General features: G+C 38.6%; 1 protein-coding gene across 7 annotated transcripts in view; it reads left to right on the top strand.

Annotated features, from left to right (window-relative positions):
- MGAT5 (alpha-1,6-mannosylglycoprotein 6-beta-N-acetylglucosaminyltransferase) overlaps window positions 1-21,273 on the top strand; it is a 371,902-nt gene that overhangs the window by 251,030 nt on the left and 99,599 nt on the right. For all 7 annotated transcript variants that reach the window (XM_027835555.1, XM_027835550.1, XM_027835549.1 and 4 more), the window contains one exon: window positions 4,983-5,116. In XM_027835555.1, the coding sequence (XP_027691356.1) occupies window positions 4,983-5,116 (134 nt within the window). The remainder of the gene's footprint in view (window positions 1-4,982; window positions 5,117-21,273) is intronic.

Here is a 21,273-nt window from a genome sequence, read left to right as displayed (position 1 = left end):
TCTGGCCTCAGACACTTACTAGCTGTGTGACCCTGAGTAAGTCACTTAACCTTGTTTGTCTTAGCTTACTCATCTGTAAAATGAACTGTAGAGGGAAATGGCAAACCACTCCAGTATCTTTGTCAAGAAAACCCCAAATGGAGTCACAAAGAGTCAGACATGACTGAAACAACTGAACAACATATGCCAGACATTGTGCTAAGAGTTAGGGGTGCAAATGTAAGTGAGTATGAGTCATGCTATGTCCTCTTCCTCTCCCCCAGAGAATTATTAAGTACCCAGTGTGAGTTTAGAGCTGTGCTTAGAGCTTTATTGATAAGACAGTACCTGGCCTCAAGGAGCTTACATTCTATAATGCAAGAAGAAAGGGGAGGGAGAAAGGGGAAGAAAATTAGCACCAAGTGCTGTGGCATGTTTTGGAAACAACTGAGAAGAGCCATGAAAGCCAATTGCTGGGATAAATGAGGCATTTATTTAGTGCTTCCTATGTGCCAGGCATTATACTCAGTGCTGAGGATACAAAAACTTCAAGAAGGTTCCATTCCAATAAGGGAAGACAACACATGTACAAGAACTGGAGTTGGAAAGAAGGCTATGGCAGCATGTCTTGGAGATGGCTGGCAAGTGATACAGTGGGCCTGTGGCCAAGCAAGAGAAGGTGAAAGTTCACTAGTCAGAACCTTGGGGTCCAGGAGAGAGTTCTGAGGGGCGGAGGAAAAGGCTGGAATGAAGGCAGCATGGTTCTGAGATTCCTAGGAAATGACAGTTGCTTGGACAGGATATTATGTTCTTTTTTTATCTCCTTTTCTTTGTACTTTCAGCAATTATGGGCCTGCTGTTTCACTTCCCTTTTCCAATGCAGATTTCCCCTGTTAATTTCCCCCTCCCTTTATGAATCATGAATTTGTCTGTCAGAATTACTTTTGATTTGAAAACAGCAGTGTCTTCTTTGTAGTTGTGTGTGTGTGTGTGTATACATATAATGAGTATAATGTCCAATGTAGCAATATATATTGTAGGCAAAATATCTTGCATATAATTAGATGTAAACACATGATATTTTTAAGTTAAAATGTTGGGGATTTGGGGTTTTGTTTTGTTTTTTGTTCATTAGATGACTTGGGTTTCTCCTCTCTTCCTTCCCTCACCTTTACCTGCCTACACCAGGCAAATGTCTGATAAATGGTAGATAGAAATTCCTATCTGAATATTTAATGCTTATAATACAACTATTATTAACTGGTGCCATTATGCAAAACCATAACAAAACAAAACAAAAACCTCAGTAGTGAAATTTGTGCATCAATTAAAAAGAGCAGTTGTATGATTGAAACGGTCACTTATTTGGTGTTTTATTCTAGTTGGGTTAAAAAAAAAACTTATTCAGAAGAGTCTTTTCAAACACCATGTCAACTTATCCATTGCTCCTTGCCTAAATGCCGTCTCTAGTAGTGATATTAAACGGCAGTCTACCTCTCTTAGTGTCTCTGCCACAGGAGCTTTGTTCCATGGCAAGACTGAAAATCTAGGAAGTTTGGTAGCAGTTCTGAGAGCCTCACTATGATAGGTAAATGGACAATCCAGTAAATCATATTGAATTTTAACTTAGAATGGTTCATTTATAGTTAGGAGTAAACACTTGAACACTGTTGAACTTGGACTTAAAATGATGTTTATAAATAGCCTCTTTTCTAAGTTGCCTATGATTCCTGGGATGTTTCACTTCAGAATCTACCTAAAGAAGGTTATTTGGAGAAAGTGGGAGACTTGGGTCCCAGTGTTAAATAGTTCATTGGCATTTTTTTAAAGCAGTAAATTAGAGATGAGAAATAGGTAGAGAAGTGTAATGCATGGTCACCCAATGATACTAGAGACAAGAAACAGTGAAAGGTGTTTCAGAATTGTCTGGCTTTGATATATGAGTCCCTCATTGGTAGAAGGCCACTTGCTCCTGGCATCTCAGGGCAGAATATCTTTTTTAATCATCAGTGATATGCCAGGCATGCAGCATCAAGGTGAAGACATAAACATTAATACCTTAAATATAGTTCTAAAATATAGTAAGTTTAGAAATTTCCTGAGAAAGAGACCTTTACCTGTGAATCTCTTCTATTTCCTCTGTTGCCATCAGTCTATCTGACAACTACTTTAAAAGACAAACCTCAGAAACAAAAATAAAGCTCCCAGCCTTGGAGCAAAATGACCCTCAATATTTTAAAGTCCCCAGTTTTGAGCCATTGTATGGAACATTTGCATCATTTTTTTGTAACTCTTAGTTGTTCCTGGTATGCTAGTCACTGCATATAATGGTCATTACAAAATCTCTTGTAAAGTGGGGCTCGGGAAAGACCTCACAGAGCAGATGGGACTTGAACTAAGCTTTCAAAGGAGGTAGGGATTCTAAGAGGTGGAGATAAGGAAAGAGTGCATTCTAGGCATGAGGAGACAGCCTGTAGAAAGGCTGAGATGAGGGATAATGGGTTTGGGGAGTAGCAGGTGGGCCAATTTGCCTAGAACAGTGCATGTGAGAAAGCAGTAATTTTAATGTTGGAGCCAGATTTTGAAGGGCTTTAAATGCCAAATAGAAAAATATAATTTACTCTAGGTGGATTAAGTTGCTGCTAAAGCTTTTTCAGTCCAAGAATGACATAGGACATAGTTTGAACTACACTTTAGAAATACCAGCTGTGAGGAAAATGAATTGGGAGGGGGGAAGAGACTGGAGACAGGGAGGTCAATTAGGAGGCTTTTACAATATTTCAGGTGAGAAGTGATATGGTTTTTCTTTTCTTTTTTAGGTGAATAATACATACTTTTAAGTATTTCTTCTAATGTTTGTATAAATGTTGATAGAACAAGGTTTCTTAACCTGGAATCCATGAACTTGTTTTTTGGGGGGTTTTTTGGGGTTTTTTAGGGTTTTTTGGCTAGGCCATGGGGTTAAGTGACTTGCCCAAGGTCACACAGCTAGTAAGTGTTACGTGTCTGAGGCTGGATTTGAACTCAGGTCCTCCTGAATCCAGGGCCGGTGCTCTATCCACTGTGCCACTTAGCTGCCCCTGAACTTGTTTTTAAAAAGAAATTTCTGGTAACTGTATTTCAATACAATCTGTATTGTGCCCAGAGGGTCCCTGACACAGAAAAGGTAAAGATTCCCTGCTTTAAATCATCATCAAGTGGAGAAACATGGCGGAAGCGGAACCTTTCATGGTCCATGCCTTTACTTATCTTTTCATTCACTACATAGAAATTCCTATGCTGTTTATTACAAAGGAGGAACTCATTCACTATTTGCATTTACCTGAGGAATGAGAATAGCTACTGTGTATGGGCATGAAAGAACCTCATCCCAGAAAATGCCCACAGCAGCTTCCAAAATGCCCCCAACAAAGGGACTGTTTTTCAGTATTTAAAGGATATGGAAAATAAAAAAATATGTTGGAGACCTAAAGCTCCATATTTCCCTGTCTCCTGGACCTTTGGTTCCCATTTACCTCTGTAATATCCCCTGGATTCCCACTGGAGTGTTCTGGGGTATGCTGAGAAAATTGATGCTTTGAAAATGTTTTCAGTGAAAATCAGTGGTAACATACAGAGAATAACAACCATTGATTTGCAGTGGTCCCTGTGGTTGACTTGTGTTCCAGTGTGGTCCTGTGTTGTGGTGGTGGTTGTTGTTGTGGTTGCTGTTGTTGTTGTTTTCTCTCCTATATTTATTGCTTTAGGAAGACTACATGTATTTTCCGATAGAGAAGTCATCATATTAAAGTGACACTATGCCTTTTTCCTCTTCAAAAAATTCTCATTTATGTGTTTGATTTTTTTCCCTTTGATTTTGTTCCCTGAAGTACAAAACATGTTTCAAATTTGACCTCATGAGTAGTGGGCATCCATATTTCTGGAAAAGGTGGAAGGTAGCTGTGCCAGCTCTTTAAAATCATTCTCTTCATCAAGCCTTAAGATAGAGGGCTTGGTCTTGATTTATTTACTTTAAAGCATGCTGGCTCAGTGAGTTTCAGAATTTTTGATTTATGCATGAGTCAAGGAAAAGATACTATTTTCAAAGAGCAGCCATTGATAATGAGACAAACTTAACATTATCAACTTTGAAAAATAAACAATTATTATTTGCTTTGTTATTAATTCCTACATTCTGTGTGTGTGTGTGTGTGTGTGTGTGTGTGTGTGTGTGTCCAAAAAGTGTTTATAGGATACTTGGCACACATTTTTTTCCTCTTTTTTTTTCCTTGCTCTTGGGCTACATGTTATCACTTTATTCCAATAGAATACTTAAAAATCATTATCTTGTAGTTTAAGCAAAATTCAAAGCCTTATCTAGAATCACATCCATAGCTTTTAAACCCTCCAGAATACATAAGGTTATTTTGTGGCAAAGCAGAAGTAAGCTTGACCATTTTCATGTCTCTTTGACCCGGCACACACACACACACACACACACACACACACACACACCTTGCAAGTTATGATTTATTATGTATTTATTGAAGAATTAGCACTTAAAGTATGAGGCAAGCAAGCATTTGAAAGATAAGCTACAATTCATGTGAGAAAGCTGAAGCAAATAGTGTTTGTTATATGCCTACATGGTAGATTAATATTGACATATGAATTTGATGTACAAAGGAGGCACTGTGATGCCAAGGAGAGGATAGGAGACTTGAGATCTCATCTCAGTTGTACAATTCATTGTTAGACTTGGAACAAATAACTTAATTTTTCTACACCTTGGTTTGTACAACTGTAAAAAGAGGTTTGGACTAAATAAGCTGTCATTTCTAGCTCTAAAATTGATTCTCTGAAAGCAACTCAAGGGGACAACAGCCTTTAGCTTTTAGATTTTTTTTTTGTAAGAAAAGCACTTCAGTGTTTAAGGTGCAACTATAAGAATAAATTAGTCTTTTGCTTTTAGGGTTTTTCAGATAAAGATTTCAGTTCTGAGAAAACATGGATTTTTCTTTCAGGTGCATGCTTCGAGTACTGGATTCATTTGGTACTGAACCAGAATTTAATCATGCTAATTACGCCCAGTCTAAAGGTCATAAGACTCCATGGGGAAAATGGAACCTTAATCCTCAACAATTTTATACAATGTTCCGTGAGTATTCATTCTTTCTTTTGCTTTCCAAAAGTCTTCCTAAAGTGGCTGTGTTTCCTTTTCCCTTCCTTCATGAGCAGATCCAGATGAGTGAATGACTGTGGGAAGGTGGAGTGATTTTTTGTAGCTTGCTTTGAAGATTTATAAACAAATTTGGCCCAGGTGCTCTTCGAAGATACACCTTACATGCCCCTCAGTGGTCATGGTAACATAACAAGGGAAACAGCATAATACAGTGGGAAAAACATTTGTTTTGGTACCAGAAGATCCTGGCTTCCAATCCTAGATCTGCTATTTGTGTCCTTGAGCCTCATTTTCCTTATCTGTAAAATATGAGTGAGGGAGTAAAATAGAGGTACCAAACACACTGTCCACAGGCCATATGCAGCCCACAACTCTTTCCATTTCAGCCCAAACCAGATTAAAATGTAATTGAGAAATATTTAACAAAATAAACAAAAAAGTCATTGATAATGTTAACATGTCATTTTCTAAGTCAACATATCTCCCATGGGAATTCTTATGTATGTTTTAGTGACCCCATTTCTATTTCTGGTTTGACACCATTGGAATAAATAGCCTTTAAGTTCCCTATGAACCCAGCTCCTAACCCCTAGTCAGACGAAAGTTCCAGAATTCTCTTATTTTCTTCTCTTCTCTTTTCTCTTTCTTTTCCCTTTTTTCTCCTCTTTTAACATCTTTTCTCCTCTCTTTTCACTTCTATTGTCGTTTGACAGAAGACAAAATGAGGAAATGTATTTCTTTGTCTAGCACAGGAAATATGAAAATACTTTTACTGGCTATATTCTTGAGGGGGAAAAAGTTTAGTTTGCCCAATGTCAAAATTCTCCTTTGAACCCTCTGCAAAATTTTGTAGAACAGCAAAACAGGAACTCTTTTAAAAGAGAAATTGACACCTTTCCTTCCTTTCATTTTGATATATTCTCTTTCCTTCTCACTTGATTTTAAAATAAACCTTTTTTTTAAAAAAAAATCCTCCTTTGAAATACTGTTGGCAGACATTTAATGAACAGGCATTCCTAAGCACCTGCTATATGCAGTCACTCTGCTAGGCACTGAGCATACAAGTATAAAGAATGAAACAATGCAATAAGCTTATATTCTAATGGGAAAAAAGTATGTATAAAAATATGTACAGTATAAATATGAATTGACTACTAATATATGCATACATATATACTATTATGTGTCTGTATGCATATATATATATTTTAATACTTAATATGGAAGATGATACATGAACTGCATATTAAAGGGAGAAAGGGACTCTGAGATGGAGGTAAAGGAAGAGTATATTACAGGCATAAGGAATGGCTAGTACAAAGCCACAGAGACCAGAAATGAACTGCCATACATGAGGAAAAGAGAAAAGGTCAATTTGGCTGGAGTGCAAAGTGAGAGGGCAGTAGTAATGCCCAATGAGACAGTAAAAATAGGTTGGATCCAGGTTATAAAGGGGTTTAAAAGCTAAATTGAGTTTATATTAGATGTTAACAGCAATGTGGAGCCATTGGAGTTGATTGAGTAGGGGACTTTTACTGTAGTAAAACCACTTTGGCAACAATGTGCCGGATGAACTACAGTGGGGAAAAATTTAAGGCAGGAAGAGCAGTTAGAAAGCCTTTGAAATAGTTTAACTGCAAGGATAAGACAGTTTGATTTGTGGCTATCTGATGAGTAGAAGCAAAGTGGGGAAGCATTTATATTATGGCTATTATAGAACATTTATTTCATCCCTACTATGTGCCAAACACATAAGTGCTTTCCAACTATAATCTCATTTGCAAGGTAGATACTGTTATCCCCATTTTTCAATTGAGGAAACTGAGACAAACAGAAATTAAGTGACTTACCCAGAGTCTAGTAAGTGTGCAGAACCAAATTTGATCTCAGGACTTTCTAACTCCTGATCTCTATCCACTATGCCACCAGAGTAGAGAGGATGGAGCTGTTGTGAGAGATGTATGGAGGTAGAAATGACAAGATTTGGCAGTAGACCTGATATATGAGGTGAGTGAAAAAGAAGAATCAGTTGAGTCAATGCAGAGGTTATGAACCCATGAGGTTGGATGTTTAAATGGTGCCTTTGACAAAAAAAAAGGGGGGAAGTTTGAAAGGCTTGTGGGTTTCAGTACAGAAGGAGATGAGTTCTGTTTTAGAGAGGTTTAGTTTTCTCTAGAACATTCAGTTTGAAATGTCCCATGGGCTATTGGTGATGAGGGACTGAAGCAGGGGAGAAACTAAAACTAATAAATATTAGATCTGTGAGTCATCTGCATAGAGATGGTAAGTAAGCTCTTGAGAAAGAATGTAGAGAGAGAAGAACATAGAGCCCAGGAAAGAGCCTTGAATAATAACCCCAATCAAGGAGTGTGATATGGTTGATGAGGCAGTCAAGGGGACTGAGAAGGAATGGCTAATCAGATAGAGAAGCAGGAGACAGAAGTGTCATAGACTTCCTACAAGGAGAGATTATCTAGGGGGAGAAAGTAGTCGCCAGTGTAAAATGCAGCCTATCAAAATAGTCTGAGAAAAGGCCATCGGATCTGGCAATTAATTTAGAAAGAGCCATTTCAGTTAAGTTTTGAAGTTGGAATATAGAGTGCAAAGGATTGAGGAGTAAAAAGGAAGTAGAAATGAGTGTAGATGGATTTTTCTAGTTTAGCTGAGAAAGGGAAGAAAGATTTAGGAAGACAATGAGAGAGAGAGAATGAAAATGTTTAAGGCTACAATCTGTTGGACAGGCTGGATTCAAGGGTACATGGAAAGGGGTTGGTTTTGGCAAGGTCAAGGTCACCTCATTGTTAGAGACTTGGAGGAAAGGGGGATAGAGTGAGGGATATTATATTTTTTAAAAGTGCTTATCTGCTATTGACAGTCCTAGTTTCACTATTAGTCATGTGAAGTACTTGTGGATTTAGTTAAGGAGCCAAAACAAAAAAGTTTTTGAGCTTAGAAGTATTTGTCATGACTTTCTTCAGGAGTATTTATACCCCCAGTGAGATCATCTCCTTGAAGGGAAGAGGATGACCTATAAAACTTCTTAGGTTCTTGTGATATCTAAGTGTGTCGACATACTTACAGCTCTTCACTGCACCCTGCAGCTCTGGACAGACTAATTTAGACAAAGTAGAAAAGTACAACAATGACAGAATAGTATAAAAAAAGCCACCCGGGCATTTGGAAAGAGAGTCAGAGAGATGTCTCTCTGAAAATTATGCCTCCTTTGCTCCCTCAGACCTGGGGAAAAAGAGGTCCAGAGCAATGCATCCTGTATCCTGAGTCTTGAGGGTAGGGGCCCATGAACGCTAGTTTTCTCATTATAAAGTCAGAGAGTGTAATTAGTGAAGTGGCTCTTAGTTACCTGTGTTGCTGCAGGCTGTATCAGGATTCAGGTTGGTCACATATTCAATGTGAGATAGCTGGTGTTACTGTTTTAAAAAAAACAAAAACAAACCCTTAAAACAATGTCTAATGTGTGAAGACTAAAAATGAATCTGCAATGGTTGCCATTTGTCAGATTGTTCTGGATTGTGCCCAATTTTACTTTTGGGATTTGAAAAGTATAACTTTATGCTTTTTGTTTGTTTGGTTGATTGGGTTTTTTAATCAATGCATTTTATTTTGACACTGTAGACACAACCCAACACTGTGCTCAGTTTCAGCCATTGGATTTCTAAAAGAGTTTTTAAAAAATGGAGATGGTTCAGAGCAGAGGAACAAAAGTGATCAAAAGGATGAAAAGTAAATCTTACTTGGAAATGCAGAAGGAGTTGGGGTTGTTGATCTTTAAAAAAGAAGACAAATGGAAGAAAGCTTAAGGGTCTGGGAGCAGTGTGTGTGTGTGTGTGTGTGTGTGTGTGTGTGTGTGTGTGGCTTGTCCTTCATTCTCATAACTTGCAAGTGAATTGGATTTAAGTGAGAGAGGGCTGTGCAAAGTCACCAGCCTCACTTTCTCCTCTGGAGTCATCTGGGTCCAGTGGCCAGATATAGATCAGGATGACTGGAGATGGCCCAGGATGCAGTGGGAGACCTTGGCCTTTTTGGAAGACTTTGGAAAGTAATGATAATAATAATAATAGCTAGCATTTATTAAGCGCTTACTCTGTGCTAGGCATTATGCTAAGCACTTTACATATATCTCATTTGATCCCCACAACAATCCTGCAAGGCAGGTGATATTAATATCCCCATTTTGCATATAAGGATATTGTGTCAAATTGAGGTTAAATACTTGCCCAGGGTCCCTGTGAGAGGCCAGATTTAGCCAATAGGTGGCACAGTGGATAAAGCATTGGGCTTGGAGTCAGGAAGGCCTGAGTTCAAATCCAGCCTCAGATACCTACTAGCTGTGTGACCCTGAGCAATTTATTTAACCCTGTTGGCCTCAGTTTCCTCATCTGTAAAATGAGCTGGAGTAGGAAATGGTAAACCACTCCAGTATCTTTGCCAAGAAAACCCCAAAAGGAGTCACAGTGAGTCGACTGAACAACAACATTCCTGACTACAGGCTTGGCATTCTATCTATTCCACCACCTACTGTGAAATATCACTATTGGTGAGGTGTATTCATCTGGATTCCATAAAGCATCTAAATGTTCTAGATGCCATGTGGCTGTTATTACAATAATTCTTCTTTTATCATGCATCATCAGGTGTTCCACATAAGTAAATTTTCCAGATTACTATGTCTTACCTTCCAAATGTAATTTAATAGAATTCTTGATAAACTGTATTGCATAGTAGATAAAACTTAGAAGGTACCAAATGTAATTTGATAGCTCACAGTTATTGTGAATATCAGTTATTGCCCTCCACTGGCATCTCAATATCATCCATACAGGTACTCCCTTTAGTGATGCAGATGGCAATTCCTGCCCATTCTTTGGGACTTTAATCCTGATTCTCTCATAAATCGGGTCCAATCAAATGCCCAAAATACTGGTCCCTCTCTCCTTTTGTTCTCTTGATATCACAATAAAGTGAATGAAATACATTACAAGAGAGCGCCCAGCTTGTCTGTCCGTAGCTCCTGCTACTTTACGGGCCCATCATATCTTCCCTGTCGAGCATTTCTCAGATAGCACCCTTCACACTGCTTTTGCTATGTGAATTTCTCCTTTTTAATGTATTGCTATCTCATCAAAAGTATCCTATGGCTCTCCAATGCCCTTTGAGTGTCCCTCAATTAGAATTCTTTGGAGACTATGCTATAATGAGGTGATGTTTTCCGGGGTTATTGCAAGATACAGAGCTGTGGCTCAGGAACTAAATGGCCCCAGATTAGCAACCCAAGGAGGGGATGCTGTTGAGATGAGGCAGTGGCCTCTATCATGCCCACAAAGCTGTCACAGGTGATGCTGTCAGGCCTAGAAGAGTAAAACAAGGGAACAGGAGAAACCAACTAAGTTGTGTATCCAATGAGCAGCTAAAAGATGACATTTGACCTTTTGGGGTTAGAAAGAATTCAATTTAAAACATTTCCTAAGTCCTTGCTTTGTGTACAGGACACTATGCTAGGCCGTAGTGAGTTTTTTTTCTTCACAATAGTCTCAGTCTAATAGGAAGTTTCGTGTACCCAAATAACTATAATATTGAGTAATTCTTTGTAAATTCATGAGAAAGATTCAAAGCAAAGTACTATGTGAGGTCCTGGACAGGCAACTGGAAAAATCAAAGAATGCTTCCTGGAAGAGGTGGCATTTGCATTAGTTTATAAAAGATGGCTTGGAGTCAGGTGACTACCAATGATAGAAACCCCAGGTGATCCACTAACCTAGTAGGTGGCAACCCAAGGCACAAACCCAGAGGTGACAGCAGAGGGTACAGAATTGTCAAAGAATCAGTTTGTCTTTGTTCTCCTTCTGTTCCCTCTTTCAGAGTCCTTTACTTCCTTCTTCTCCTTCCTTTCCCCATTGTACCTCCTCCCCTAGTTCCTTCTAATTCCTGCTAAAATGTTAGCTATTAATTAAGATATAGATTGCTGAGGGCTAGTTATGATCCTTCCCAGGGGTATTGGCACTATTGTTTTAATAAAGGTACTGCAGAGATAAGAACGCTGAATATAGAGTCAGGAAGGACATGGGTTCAAATTTGACCTCACACAGCAATTATTGGCTTTGTGACCACAGGCAAATCACTTTTGTTTCCTCATATGTAAAATGGGGAGTAGTAATGACAGAGACATAAATGTAGAACTCAACTCACCTGGTTGTTTTGAAGATGAAATGAGGTAATTAATGTATGTAGTGTGCTTTGCAAACCCCAGAGCCCTATGTAAATGTCAGTTGCTGTTGCTGTTGGAGTCCTGAAGTCATTAAGGCTCCAGAAAAACCTCTGTGTAGGACTGAGAAGTCTTTCCTAGGGCTGGCCCAACCACATCCTGTCTCATTCCTACCCCCCTCCCCGTTTCCCAGAGATGACTTGATATGATAATGCTCCAGCAGTGCCTTGCCTTCATACATCACCAAGCCTCCAACTAGACCTCTTGGAAAAGAATAAGGAACCAAATGGGGTTGGATGTCCCCATCCTTGCCCCTGCCCCTGTCTTGTCCAAGTACTTTCACTGTCTCCTATATCTGGAATTCTCTCCCTCCCTCTTTATCTCCACCTCCTAACTCCTGTGAGCTTCTTGAGAGCAGTGACTTCCTTCTTGTTGTTATTTGTTTGTTTTTATTTGCCTTTCTTTGTATCCCCAGAACTTAGCGCAGTGCCTGCTACACAGTAGGACTTAATAGAGGCTTGGTAACTAACTAGTTAGCCTTGCTAAGTGGGAGAGGTCACCTCAGGAAGCCTGAATAGCTAGCCATCTAATGTATTGGCCATGATGCAATGGAGAGCTGGGATGGTGAGTGAGCCGTAGAGCAAGCTCTGACTCTCCTTCCTTTTCAGAGGCAGCTAGGTAGTATAGTAACTAGGACGTTGGACTTGGACTCAGGAGAACCTGGGTGTTGACCCTAGGCAAGTAATATCTTTTTCAGCCTCATTTTTCTCATCTGTAAAATGGGTATTTTGACAGTAGAACCTACATCTTGAGGGTCAAATGAGATGACGTGGTTCAGTGGCTGGAGTATGAGGCTGAGGGTGGAAGAACCTGAGTTTGAATCTTGCCTCAGATGCATACTAGCTGTTTGAGCATGGGTGAGTTATTGGCCTTCTCTTAGTCTCGGTTTCCTTATCCTTAAAATAAGGATAACATTTACCTTCTATGGATATTGTGAGGATAAACGAGTTAATATGAACAGCACTTTGCAAATTTTTAAAGCATTATATAAATGATAACTATTGTTGTTGTCATTATTGCAGTTATTATCATCAGAGGGAATGTGATCAACTTTTTGCCTTCTAAGAGTACTTAATCACTTGTGTAAATGGAGCAGGGACATTGTATTTTCTAGTTTTATTCAAACTCAGTGAGATGGATTGACATCCCAATTTCTACTCTTTCATTTACTGATGTTCTGGGCTGTGTGTATATGATTCCTTTCCAGGATTACTTTCCAAAGTCACATCCTGACCAGACATTCTTTTGAGGAAGAGTTGTCTACCACCAAAACATATAGCTTTAAAAAAAAAAATTATTTTTTGGCCACATTAAGCAGTGTAGGGAGACAAGGCAGAGGGCCAGATGAGATCTGGGAGAGAAATGAGGACTTTGGGTGTTATAATAAACAAGGAGGTAGAAGTAGTTTGAGTGCTCGGTGTTGGAAGTTAGAGAACCTCCTTCAGCAGTAGCTTACATGGGAGTTACTTAGTTCTCAAGAGCTGTTGGTAAGATTAGTGTCCACAATAATGAGTACAGAAGGGGTGTGTGTGTGTGTGTGTGTAAATTCTCTCTACCTTCCCCAACTGACAGGGTTATTCATGCCTGAAGGATTATACCATTTCCTCTCTAGGCCAGTGACAGACTTCCTTTCTGTTGGTAGTTGTACAAACTATCCAGGCTGTGGTTGGGTCTTTAGTATGTGGTAGAGCTGGCCTTTTCTGATGTTTTTGTGACTCATCCAAATTACTGGAAGATGTTTTACCTCTAGATAGGCCAAATGGATACTAGTTCACATTTATATAACCCTCTATGGTTTACAAAGTACCTACTCAATAATGCCATGTGGTAGGTGGGAGCTTTACTATTCCCATTTTGCAGATGAGAAAACTGAGGCTTAGGGGGGAGGTTAAGTGATTTCTCCAGAGTCACACCAATAACAAGTATTGAAGCTGGAACTTGATGCTAGTACCAATGCAGTTTCTGTTATGATAGGGCTAACTTGCAGTATTCTCATAGTTTCCAGAAAGTAATTAATGGCTCTAAAGAACTATTGCTCCTTGCTCTTAAAGATCAGGATTAGTCTTGGAGCCCTCTTAACAATCATAAGATCATAGATTTAGAGCTAGAAAAAACCTTATAACTTATCTTGTCTGACTTCCTCCCTTCACAAATGAAGAGACTGAGGGCCAGAGAGGTCATGGCTTATTTATAGCACTTCAATGAAACTAAACAGGTTTGATAATTTAGGCAATATTCTATACCCATAGTTTCCTACCTCTGTAACAATAGAATAGGGGTGGTCTATGCTGTATTTTCTGAGGATTTCACCAATCCTTGACATACAGTAAGAAAGGTTTTTCCATGATTACGTGAGTCTTTGTTGTAAACACAAAACTCATGACTGTTTTTTGCATCTCTGACAAGGCTATAGGTATTATTCAGAATAACATGTCTTACAATTTACTTTTAGTTGTTTAGATTTGATAGCAAAGCAAGATTAATCTTTGCTCTGGTGGGCTGCTTAATAATAGAGAAGTCAAAGAGAAAGATGTTAAACTTAAATTTGGGGCTCCCCCCCTTTAGATGAATGGCTGCAAGGGAGAATCCAGGAGAGGGCAGTCAATGGTATCGAATGCTACAGAGAGTAGATGAGGGTTGAGAAAAGGCCATTCTATGTGGTAATTCAGAGATCCTTGCTAACTTTGGAGAGAACAATTTCAAAAGAGAGGTAGAGGGTTAAGTAGAGTTTTGAATGGAGATGTGACTTGATTTTTCAAGGAGTTTGGCTGAAAAAGGAAAGATATAGGACAATAGGTTGAGATTCTAGAGTCTGGTGAGCATTTTTAAAGGAGACCAGGTATTTATAGGCAGCAGACAAGTATGTGTTTGTAGGCAGCAGGGAAGTTCCCAGTGGATAGGGGAAAATTGAAGATTAGAGATGGAAGATGGTACTGGGGCAATCTGCTGGAAAAGACATGAGGAGATGGGACAAAGGGAACGTATAGACGATTTGTCTTCCTCTTCATCAGAGACTGGAGGAAATGAGAAAATGATGAGTAATGATAGAGGATTGTGAATTTGATCCATGGGGAATGGAAGGGAAAGGAAGAAAAGGAAAGAGAATAACCATTTATATAATACCCACTTTGTGCCAGGTACTGTGCTAAGCACTTCTACATATATTATCTCATTTGATCCTCACAACAATTCTGCAAGGTAAATGCTTTTATTATCCCCATTTTATAGTTGAGGAAGCTGAAATAAACAGAGGTTAAGTGACTTACCCAAGATCACATAGGTAGCAAGTCTTTGAGGTTAGATTTGAACTCAGGTCTTGTAACTCTGGGCCTAGGGCTCTATCCACTATGCCTCCAACTTCTATCAGTCTTTTGATCATTCCCCTTTTTTCATGTTCAGCCTTTCTTAATATCTGGGTCTACAAACTTGTTCCTTAAAATATCTTCACTTGACCCCTTCCATTTCCTCAAGATCTGGTCCTATATCACTGCCAAATTACAACTTAGCCCCTATCACTTCATAATCAGCCTCTTGATCTTTGGCTTCCAATTGCAACTGTACTGAAGCTGCTATCTCCAAGGAGACCACAGCCTTTTCTCAGTCCTCGTGTTCCTTGCTTGTCTGCGGTGTTTGACAATGGTGGCCATTCCTTCCTCTGGACACTCTCTCCTTTCTTGGGTTGCAGGATACTTTTCTCCTGGTTTTCCTTCTCCCTATCTTATTACTCCTTTTCTGAATTATCATCTCCTACCTCCATAACATGGGTATCCTTCAGGATTCTTTCCTGAGCCTTTTTGACATTTATCTCTAGAATAGGGAATTCTCAACCTTGTTTGTTTGTTTATTTGTTTGCTGTGGACCCTTTTGGCAGTCTGGTGAAATCCATGGAACCCTTTCTCAAAATAATTATTTTAAATGCATAAAATAAAATACTAAGGATTGCAAAGGAAACCAATTATATTGAAATACAGTTATTAAAAAAAAATTAAGTTCACAGACACTAGGTTAAGAACCCTACTCCAGGCTCTCCCTTGGTTGTCTGACCTGTTCCCATTAGTTTATGTACTCAGATGCTGGCAAAACTCTTAATTCAGTTATACTTTCTCTTCTGAATTCTAATTCTTTTTTTTTATTAATGTATTTTGATTTATCATCAATCACTCCATAAGCTTTTGAGTTTTAAAAATTTTTCTCCCCCTCCCTTTCTTCCTCCCTCCCCAAAACAGCTTGCAATCTGATATAGGCTGTACATATACATTCCTTTTAAAGATATTTTTGCATTAGTGATGTTGTAAGGAAGAATTAGAACCAGGAGGAACCACCAGAAAGAGCTCAATTCTAGTTCTATGAGGTCCAAAGAAACTCAGTAATAGAATGTACTATTTTTCCTCTTGTCTGTCTCTCTCTAGCACCTAGTAAAGGGTCATTCACATTATAAGTGCTTAATATATCCATATTCATATGAGGATATTTATATATTGAATAAAAAAAAATAGGTTGCCTGTTGGCCATCTACTTCAGAATACCTTGCATAAATCTCAGAAGCAGTGTGTCCAAAAACCATCATCTCCCCAAATCTCTCCCTCCACCAAACTCTTTTATCTCTGTGACTGACACTGTTATTCTACCAGTCATTCTGAGGTTCCTAACTTTGAGGCTACCCTTTACTCTTAGCATTCCCTCATCTCTAACATTCAACAAATTTCCAAGTCTTTTTGATTGTGCCTCCATGATATTTCTCAAATCTCTCTTCTCCATTCTTACCATCACCATTGTAGTACAAGTTCTCATCGTCTCCCAGCTAGACTACTGTAATAACCACCTGTAATGGTCTCCATGCTTGTAGTCTCTCTTCTCTCCAATCTTTTCCACCAAAGGAATTTTCCTAAGGCATAGGTTCTGACCATGCTTTCACCGTGATAAAAAAACTTTACAGGCTTCCTGCTGCCATGAGGATAATATAACAAATTCCTCAGCTTATCATTTAAGACCCTCCACAATCCACACTTCTTTGGGTATATATTCTATCTTGTTTCTCCCCTCACCCCCCAATAGAATGTGACCTCCATGAAGGTGGTCACTGGTTCATTTTGGGCTTATATCTTTGCATCCTCAATGCCTCTCATGTAGTAGGCATTTAATAAATGTTTATCGAATTGAATTGAACTCCAGGTTTTAAGAAGTGTCCCTTGTTTCCCTCTAAAAGACCGCTTTTATACTCTACCCTGGTCTGGGAGAAAGATATGCCTGCTGCTGGGCTGTTGTTTTTCCTACCCCGTTATTTAATCACACTAGTAACTGTACTGCAATAAAACCCTTCCCTGGAAAAGCCAATATAGGGCTTACAGGAATCTGATTTCTTGTTGAAATGATTGGGGGGAAAGCCTATTCTTGTGGCCTTTCATGCCACAAAAGCCAGGCAATGTATTTTCTCTTTTTTTCTTTTATTGGATTGGCCCTTTCAATATCACTTTAAGTTATTACAATGGGTTGTGTAATATATTGTGTTGCCTTAGCCAATGTGAGTTTACTTCCATGTTCCATGCTGAAGAATTCAAGCTAAGGAAGATTCACATTAGCAGAGATAGTAGGGGAAAGGATAATGAGACCCAGTGGGGGTGTGGAGACATTTTTCTTCTGTTTACCAAATCTACACATTTTTGAATTAGAGTTCCTACAGGTTGCCCTGCCCAACCTTCACTCAAGGCAAGAATTTCCCATACACCATCCTTGAGAGACAATTATCTCCCTTCTGAGGTCCTTTAGGGATAAGTATCCAACTCTGCAGATTCCTTCAATGGGCATATGTTATCATTAAAACAACAACAACAACAACAACTTTCATGGGTCTCTCAGCTTCGTTATAATTTCTAGCTTTTGATCATAGAGCTTCTAGAACTAAAAAAAAAAAAATGATTTTGATTTTTCAACCTCTAGGTCACATGGTTCAGCCATGATTTCACTGCGTCTTTATGTTAGATGGAGAGATTTATTGTGCCACGTTTTATTTGAACTCTATTTTAAGGTGATTGTTTCTTTTTTATATTTATTATTTATTTTTAGTTTTCAACAGTCACTTGCACAAGATTTTGAGCTCCAAATTTTCTCCCCATCTCATCCCTCCCCCCACCCCAAGATAGCATGAATGCTGAATACCCCTTCCCCTTATCTGCCCTTCTTTCTATCTCCCCTTTTCCATCTATTTTCCTGTAGGGCAGGATAGATAAGGTGATTGGTTCTTGTTGACAGAAAGGGAAGCCCTTTAATTTCTTGTGAAAGATCTATCATCCAATCACAGCATAGGGCAGGTTCAAATTAACCCTCTCCATTATATGCTGATTTGTAAAGCTTTCTGGATTTAGGATATCATTTCTTTCTCCTTTTTTTTAATTTTTTTTTTTATCATAGAGGCCTGTAGTCCTATGTCTACTTACCAAAAAGTTCTCTATATCACAGTTTTTCTTTATCTACAAAAACTACTAATATACTGGCAGTATTTAACTCATTTGAATGTGTTTGGCCAAGTAAAAAGCTTTATGCTAGCTGTGGGGTGCTGGGCAAGTCACTTAACCTCTGTTTACCTTAGTTTTCTCCTCTGTAAAATGGAAATAACAATAGTGCCTAACTCTCAGGGTTATTATGAGGATCAAATAAGGTTGTGATGCACTTAGCACTGTGCCTGGAATGTAGTAAGCAAAATGTCAGTGTTAGCTATTTTTATGCAAAAGTCATGTTTTATACTTCTTTTTTATATCTCTTAAGCATTTAGCTGGGCATATTTAAATACTGAAGATCAATGAGCATATTACTAATTTTAAGAAATATTTTTCTTAGAATTAGTATTCTAATTTTCATCAAATACTTGCCAGGTCTTGATCTTTAGAGCCAATGTTATTTGAATTAATGGATTGAAATGTTAACTTCTATGTATATACTTGCTTTTTTTTTTAAATAAATCTGCCAAAATAGTTACCAGACAGGCCAGGAACCTTAGGAAAAATCCCATTCCATCCTGAAACAAATGGTTAACTGTTGTCATCTACTAAGACTTTGAAGCTCTAAACCATATAGTGTAATGGATGCTATGCAGGAATTAAAGTCAAGGAGACCTGAGTTTGAATCCCACATCTCATACTTACTACCCACATGACCTTGGGCTAATCATTTCACCTCCCTTGCCCTCAGTTTCCACATGTGCAAAATAAGGACAGTAATATCTTTGGGACCTATCTGACAGCATTGTTCCACAGCTCAAACAAGACAATGTGTGTAAAGCACATTGAAAACCCTCAAGAGCTATATAAATGTCAGTTATTATTTATTTTTTGTTGTTTTTATTAAAAAGTACAGTAGGATTCTAAAAACATTTTTTCACCAAGGGAAGGTTTGCTGGGGACAGGGGAGGGAAAGAACAAAAGGCATCAATAAAAAGTATTTCTAAAAGCACCATATGCAAAATCACAATTTGCAATACACGCTACTTCCTCTTTTGGTCCTCAACTAGGAAGATCTTTAATTCTGGTCCTTGAGATGCTTTTCTATTTTCGAGAAATGACCTTGGCCATTATTACTCCTTGGCTCCTTTGGTATATGATGAATTCATCCCAGTGTGCCCTGAATGCAGCTGTAAACAATAGTATGCTCAGTTTGAATCACAGTCCTTTGTGAGATGGGGTAGTAAAAATAATAGCTCGTGTTACATAGTAATTCATTTACAAAGTAGCTTCCTCACTATCCTCCTCAAGAGGTAGAGAGTACAAATATCAGCCTACATTTTACAGAAAAGGGAACTGAGAAATGTAAAGCACAAATGACTTGCCCATGAACTCCCTCTCAATTTCCTTCTAGCTCCAATTTCTATGACACCTTTTCCCTCAAAGCCCCCCTGTCTCTACCCCCATGGCCTACCTTGTGTCTTAGCATTTTCTATTCCTATTCTGAGAATCACTAGAAAGTCATGTTTTATTATCAGGCTTCTGTCTCTAGGATACATGTATAGGGCATTTTTTTGTAAAGTACTTTAGGAATGATCCTAGGCTTTTGGCTAGCCTAATATAGATAGTACTGGTATAGACCAAAGTACAAAGACAAGTCAGCAATGTTTTTATCAGTAGGACAGTTTGAAATATGAGGCAGTACAAGGAATAACTATATGAATCATTGGATTCATTCATTCAAGAAACATTTATTCGCCACCTATTATGTGTTAGGCACTGACAATTATTAAGGATGCAGAGACTAAAACAGGATTATCCCCATCTTCAGGGAGCTACATTCCATTAGGCGAAACAATATGTACACACATAAGTTGATCCAAAATATACAAAGAAAGTCAAAACTGCTTTTTGTAGAAGCAGGCCCTAATATCTGGAGGGATCAGGGAAGGCTTTGTGTAGAAATTGTCTCCTGATCTGAGTTGTGAAGGAAGCTGGGGTTTCTAAGAATCAGAGGTGAGGAAAAGAATACACGAGAGGCCTGGGAAACAACCTGGAGAATAGCACTAAGATGGACATAAGAGATATGGAGTGTATAGGGAACACTGAATAGGCTGATTTGGCTGGAGAGTAGAGTACATGAACCGGAGTAAGTACGTAATAAACCTGGAAAAGTTGGCCAGAGCCAAATATGAGAGCTTTAAATGCCAAACAGAGAAGTTTGTATTTTTTTTTTTTTGTCACAGAGGCAATCAGTAGAGTCATGAGAGTTTTTTGAGCAGTGCAGTGGCATGGTCAGATCTCTACTTTATAAATAAATATCAGCTCTATGGAAGATGAATTGGAAAGCAGAAGGACTTAAGGCAGGGAGACCACAGTTAGGAAACTATTAATCTGGTCCAAGTGAGTTGGAGAGAAGGGGACAGATACATACAAGCTTGTGTGCACATGGCTGTTTGCTTGCTCTCTGCCACATTGCAGTGTGAATGCCTTAAGGGAAGAGCTCATGTTTTTGGCCTTCTTTTGCATCCCTAACACTTAGCACAGTGCCTGGCACATAGCAAACATTTAATAAATGCTTGTTAATTAATTAATGCTTGATTAATTGATTGTAATGTTGTAGAAATAGAGTCAATAAGACTTAGCAAGTGATTCAATATGGGAGGGTGCAGTGTTGAATATGACTACAAGGTTTCAAACCTGGGTGACTAGAAGAATGGTGGTGTCCTCAGCTGACATTGCTTATTTGAGGAGAAGGGGTGGGCTTAAGTGGGGAAAGAATGAATTCTGTTTTGAATACATTGGAGGTATCTAATTGAAAATATTTTAAAAAACAGATGGCAATCTGTGATTGGAGCTCAGGAGAGAAAGTATGGCAGGATATATAAATCTGAGAGTCATCTGCATATAGATAATTGAACCCCTAGAGCTGATGAGATCACCAAGACTTGGTGTAGAAAGCAAGAAGACCCAGTGCCCTGTCATATACCTATGCATGGGGGCAGAAGTTGAATGAAGAACCAGCAAAAGAGACTGAAAAAAGAGTTGAACCATCATGTAGGAGGTGAACCAGAAGAGAGCAATGTCACAAAAAACTTATGGAAGACAGAGTTTCTAGAAAAGAAGGTCATGGTGTCAGAAGTGTCAGAAGCTACAGAGAGGGCCATTAAACATGTCACGTTTAGGTGTTTGTAGCTAGTTGTAGAGGTATATAAGGAAAAACCTTTCTAATTGAAGAAAAAGCCAAGGTGAAATAAAAAAAAAATCAAATGTGACTTAGACTATTTTGCAAATGAATGAAGTTATGTTGCTTTCAAATAAACTCTCTTAGACAAATGAGTCTGGAATCTTAGTTTGAGTGTTCCCTTCAAAGAGGCTGATTGTAGCCTGTCTATGCCTTACCCATTGTGAATCTAATT

This window comes from Vombatus ursinus, unplaced genomic scaffold (genome assembly GCF_900497805.2).
Source record: "Vombatus ursinus unplaced genomic scaffold, bare-nosed wombat genome assembly UNPS02014816.1, whole genome shotgun sequence".
NCBI classification, from domain to species: Eukaryota; Metazoa; Chordata; class Mammalia; order Diprotodontia; family Vombatidae; genus Vombatus; species Vombatus ursinus.
Note: the sequence above shows the minus strand (reverse complement) of the source record. Positions and strands in the feature narration are given on the sequence as shown.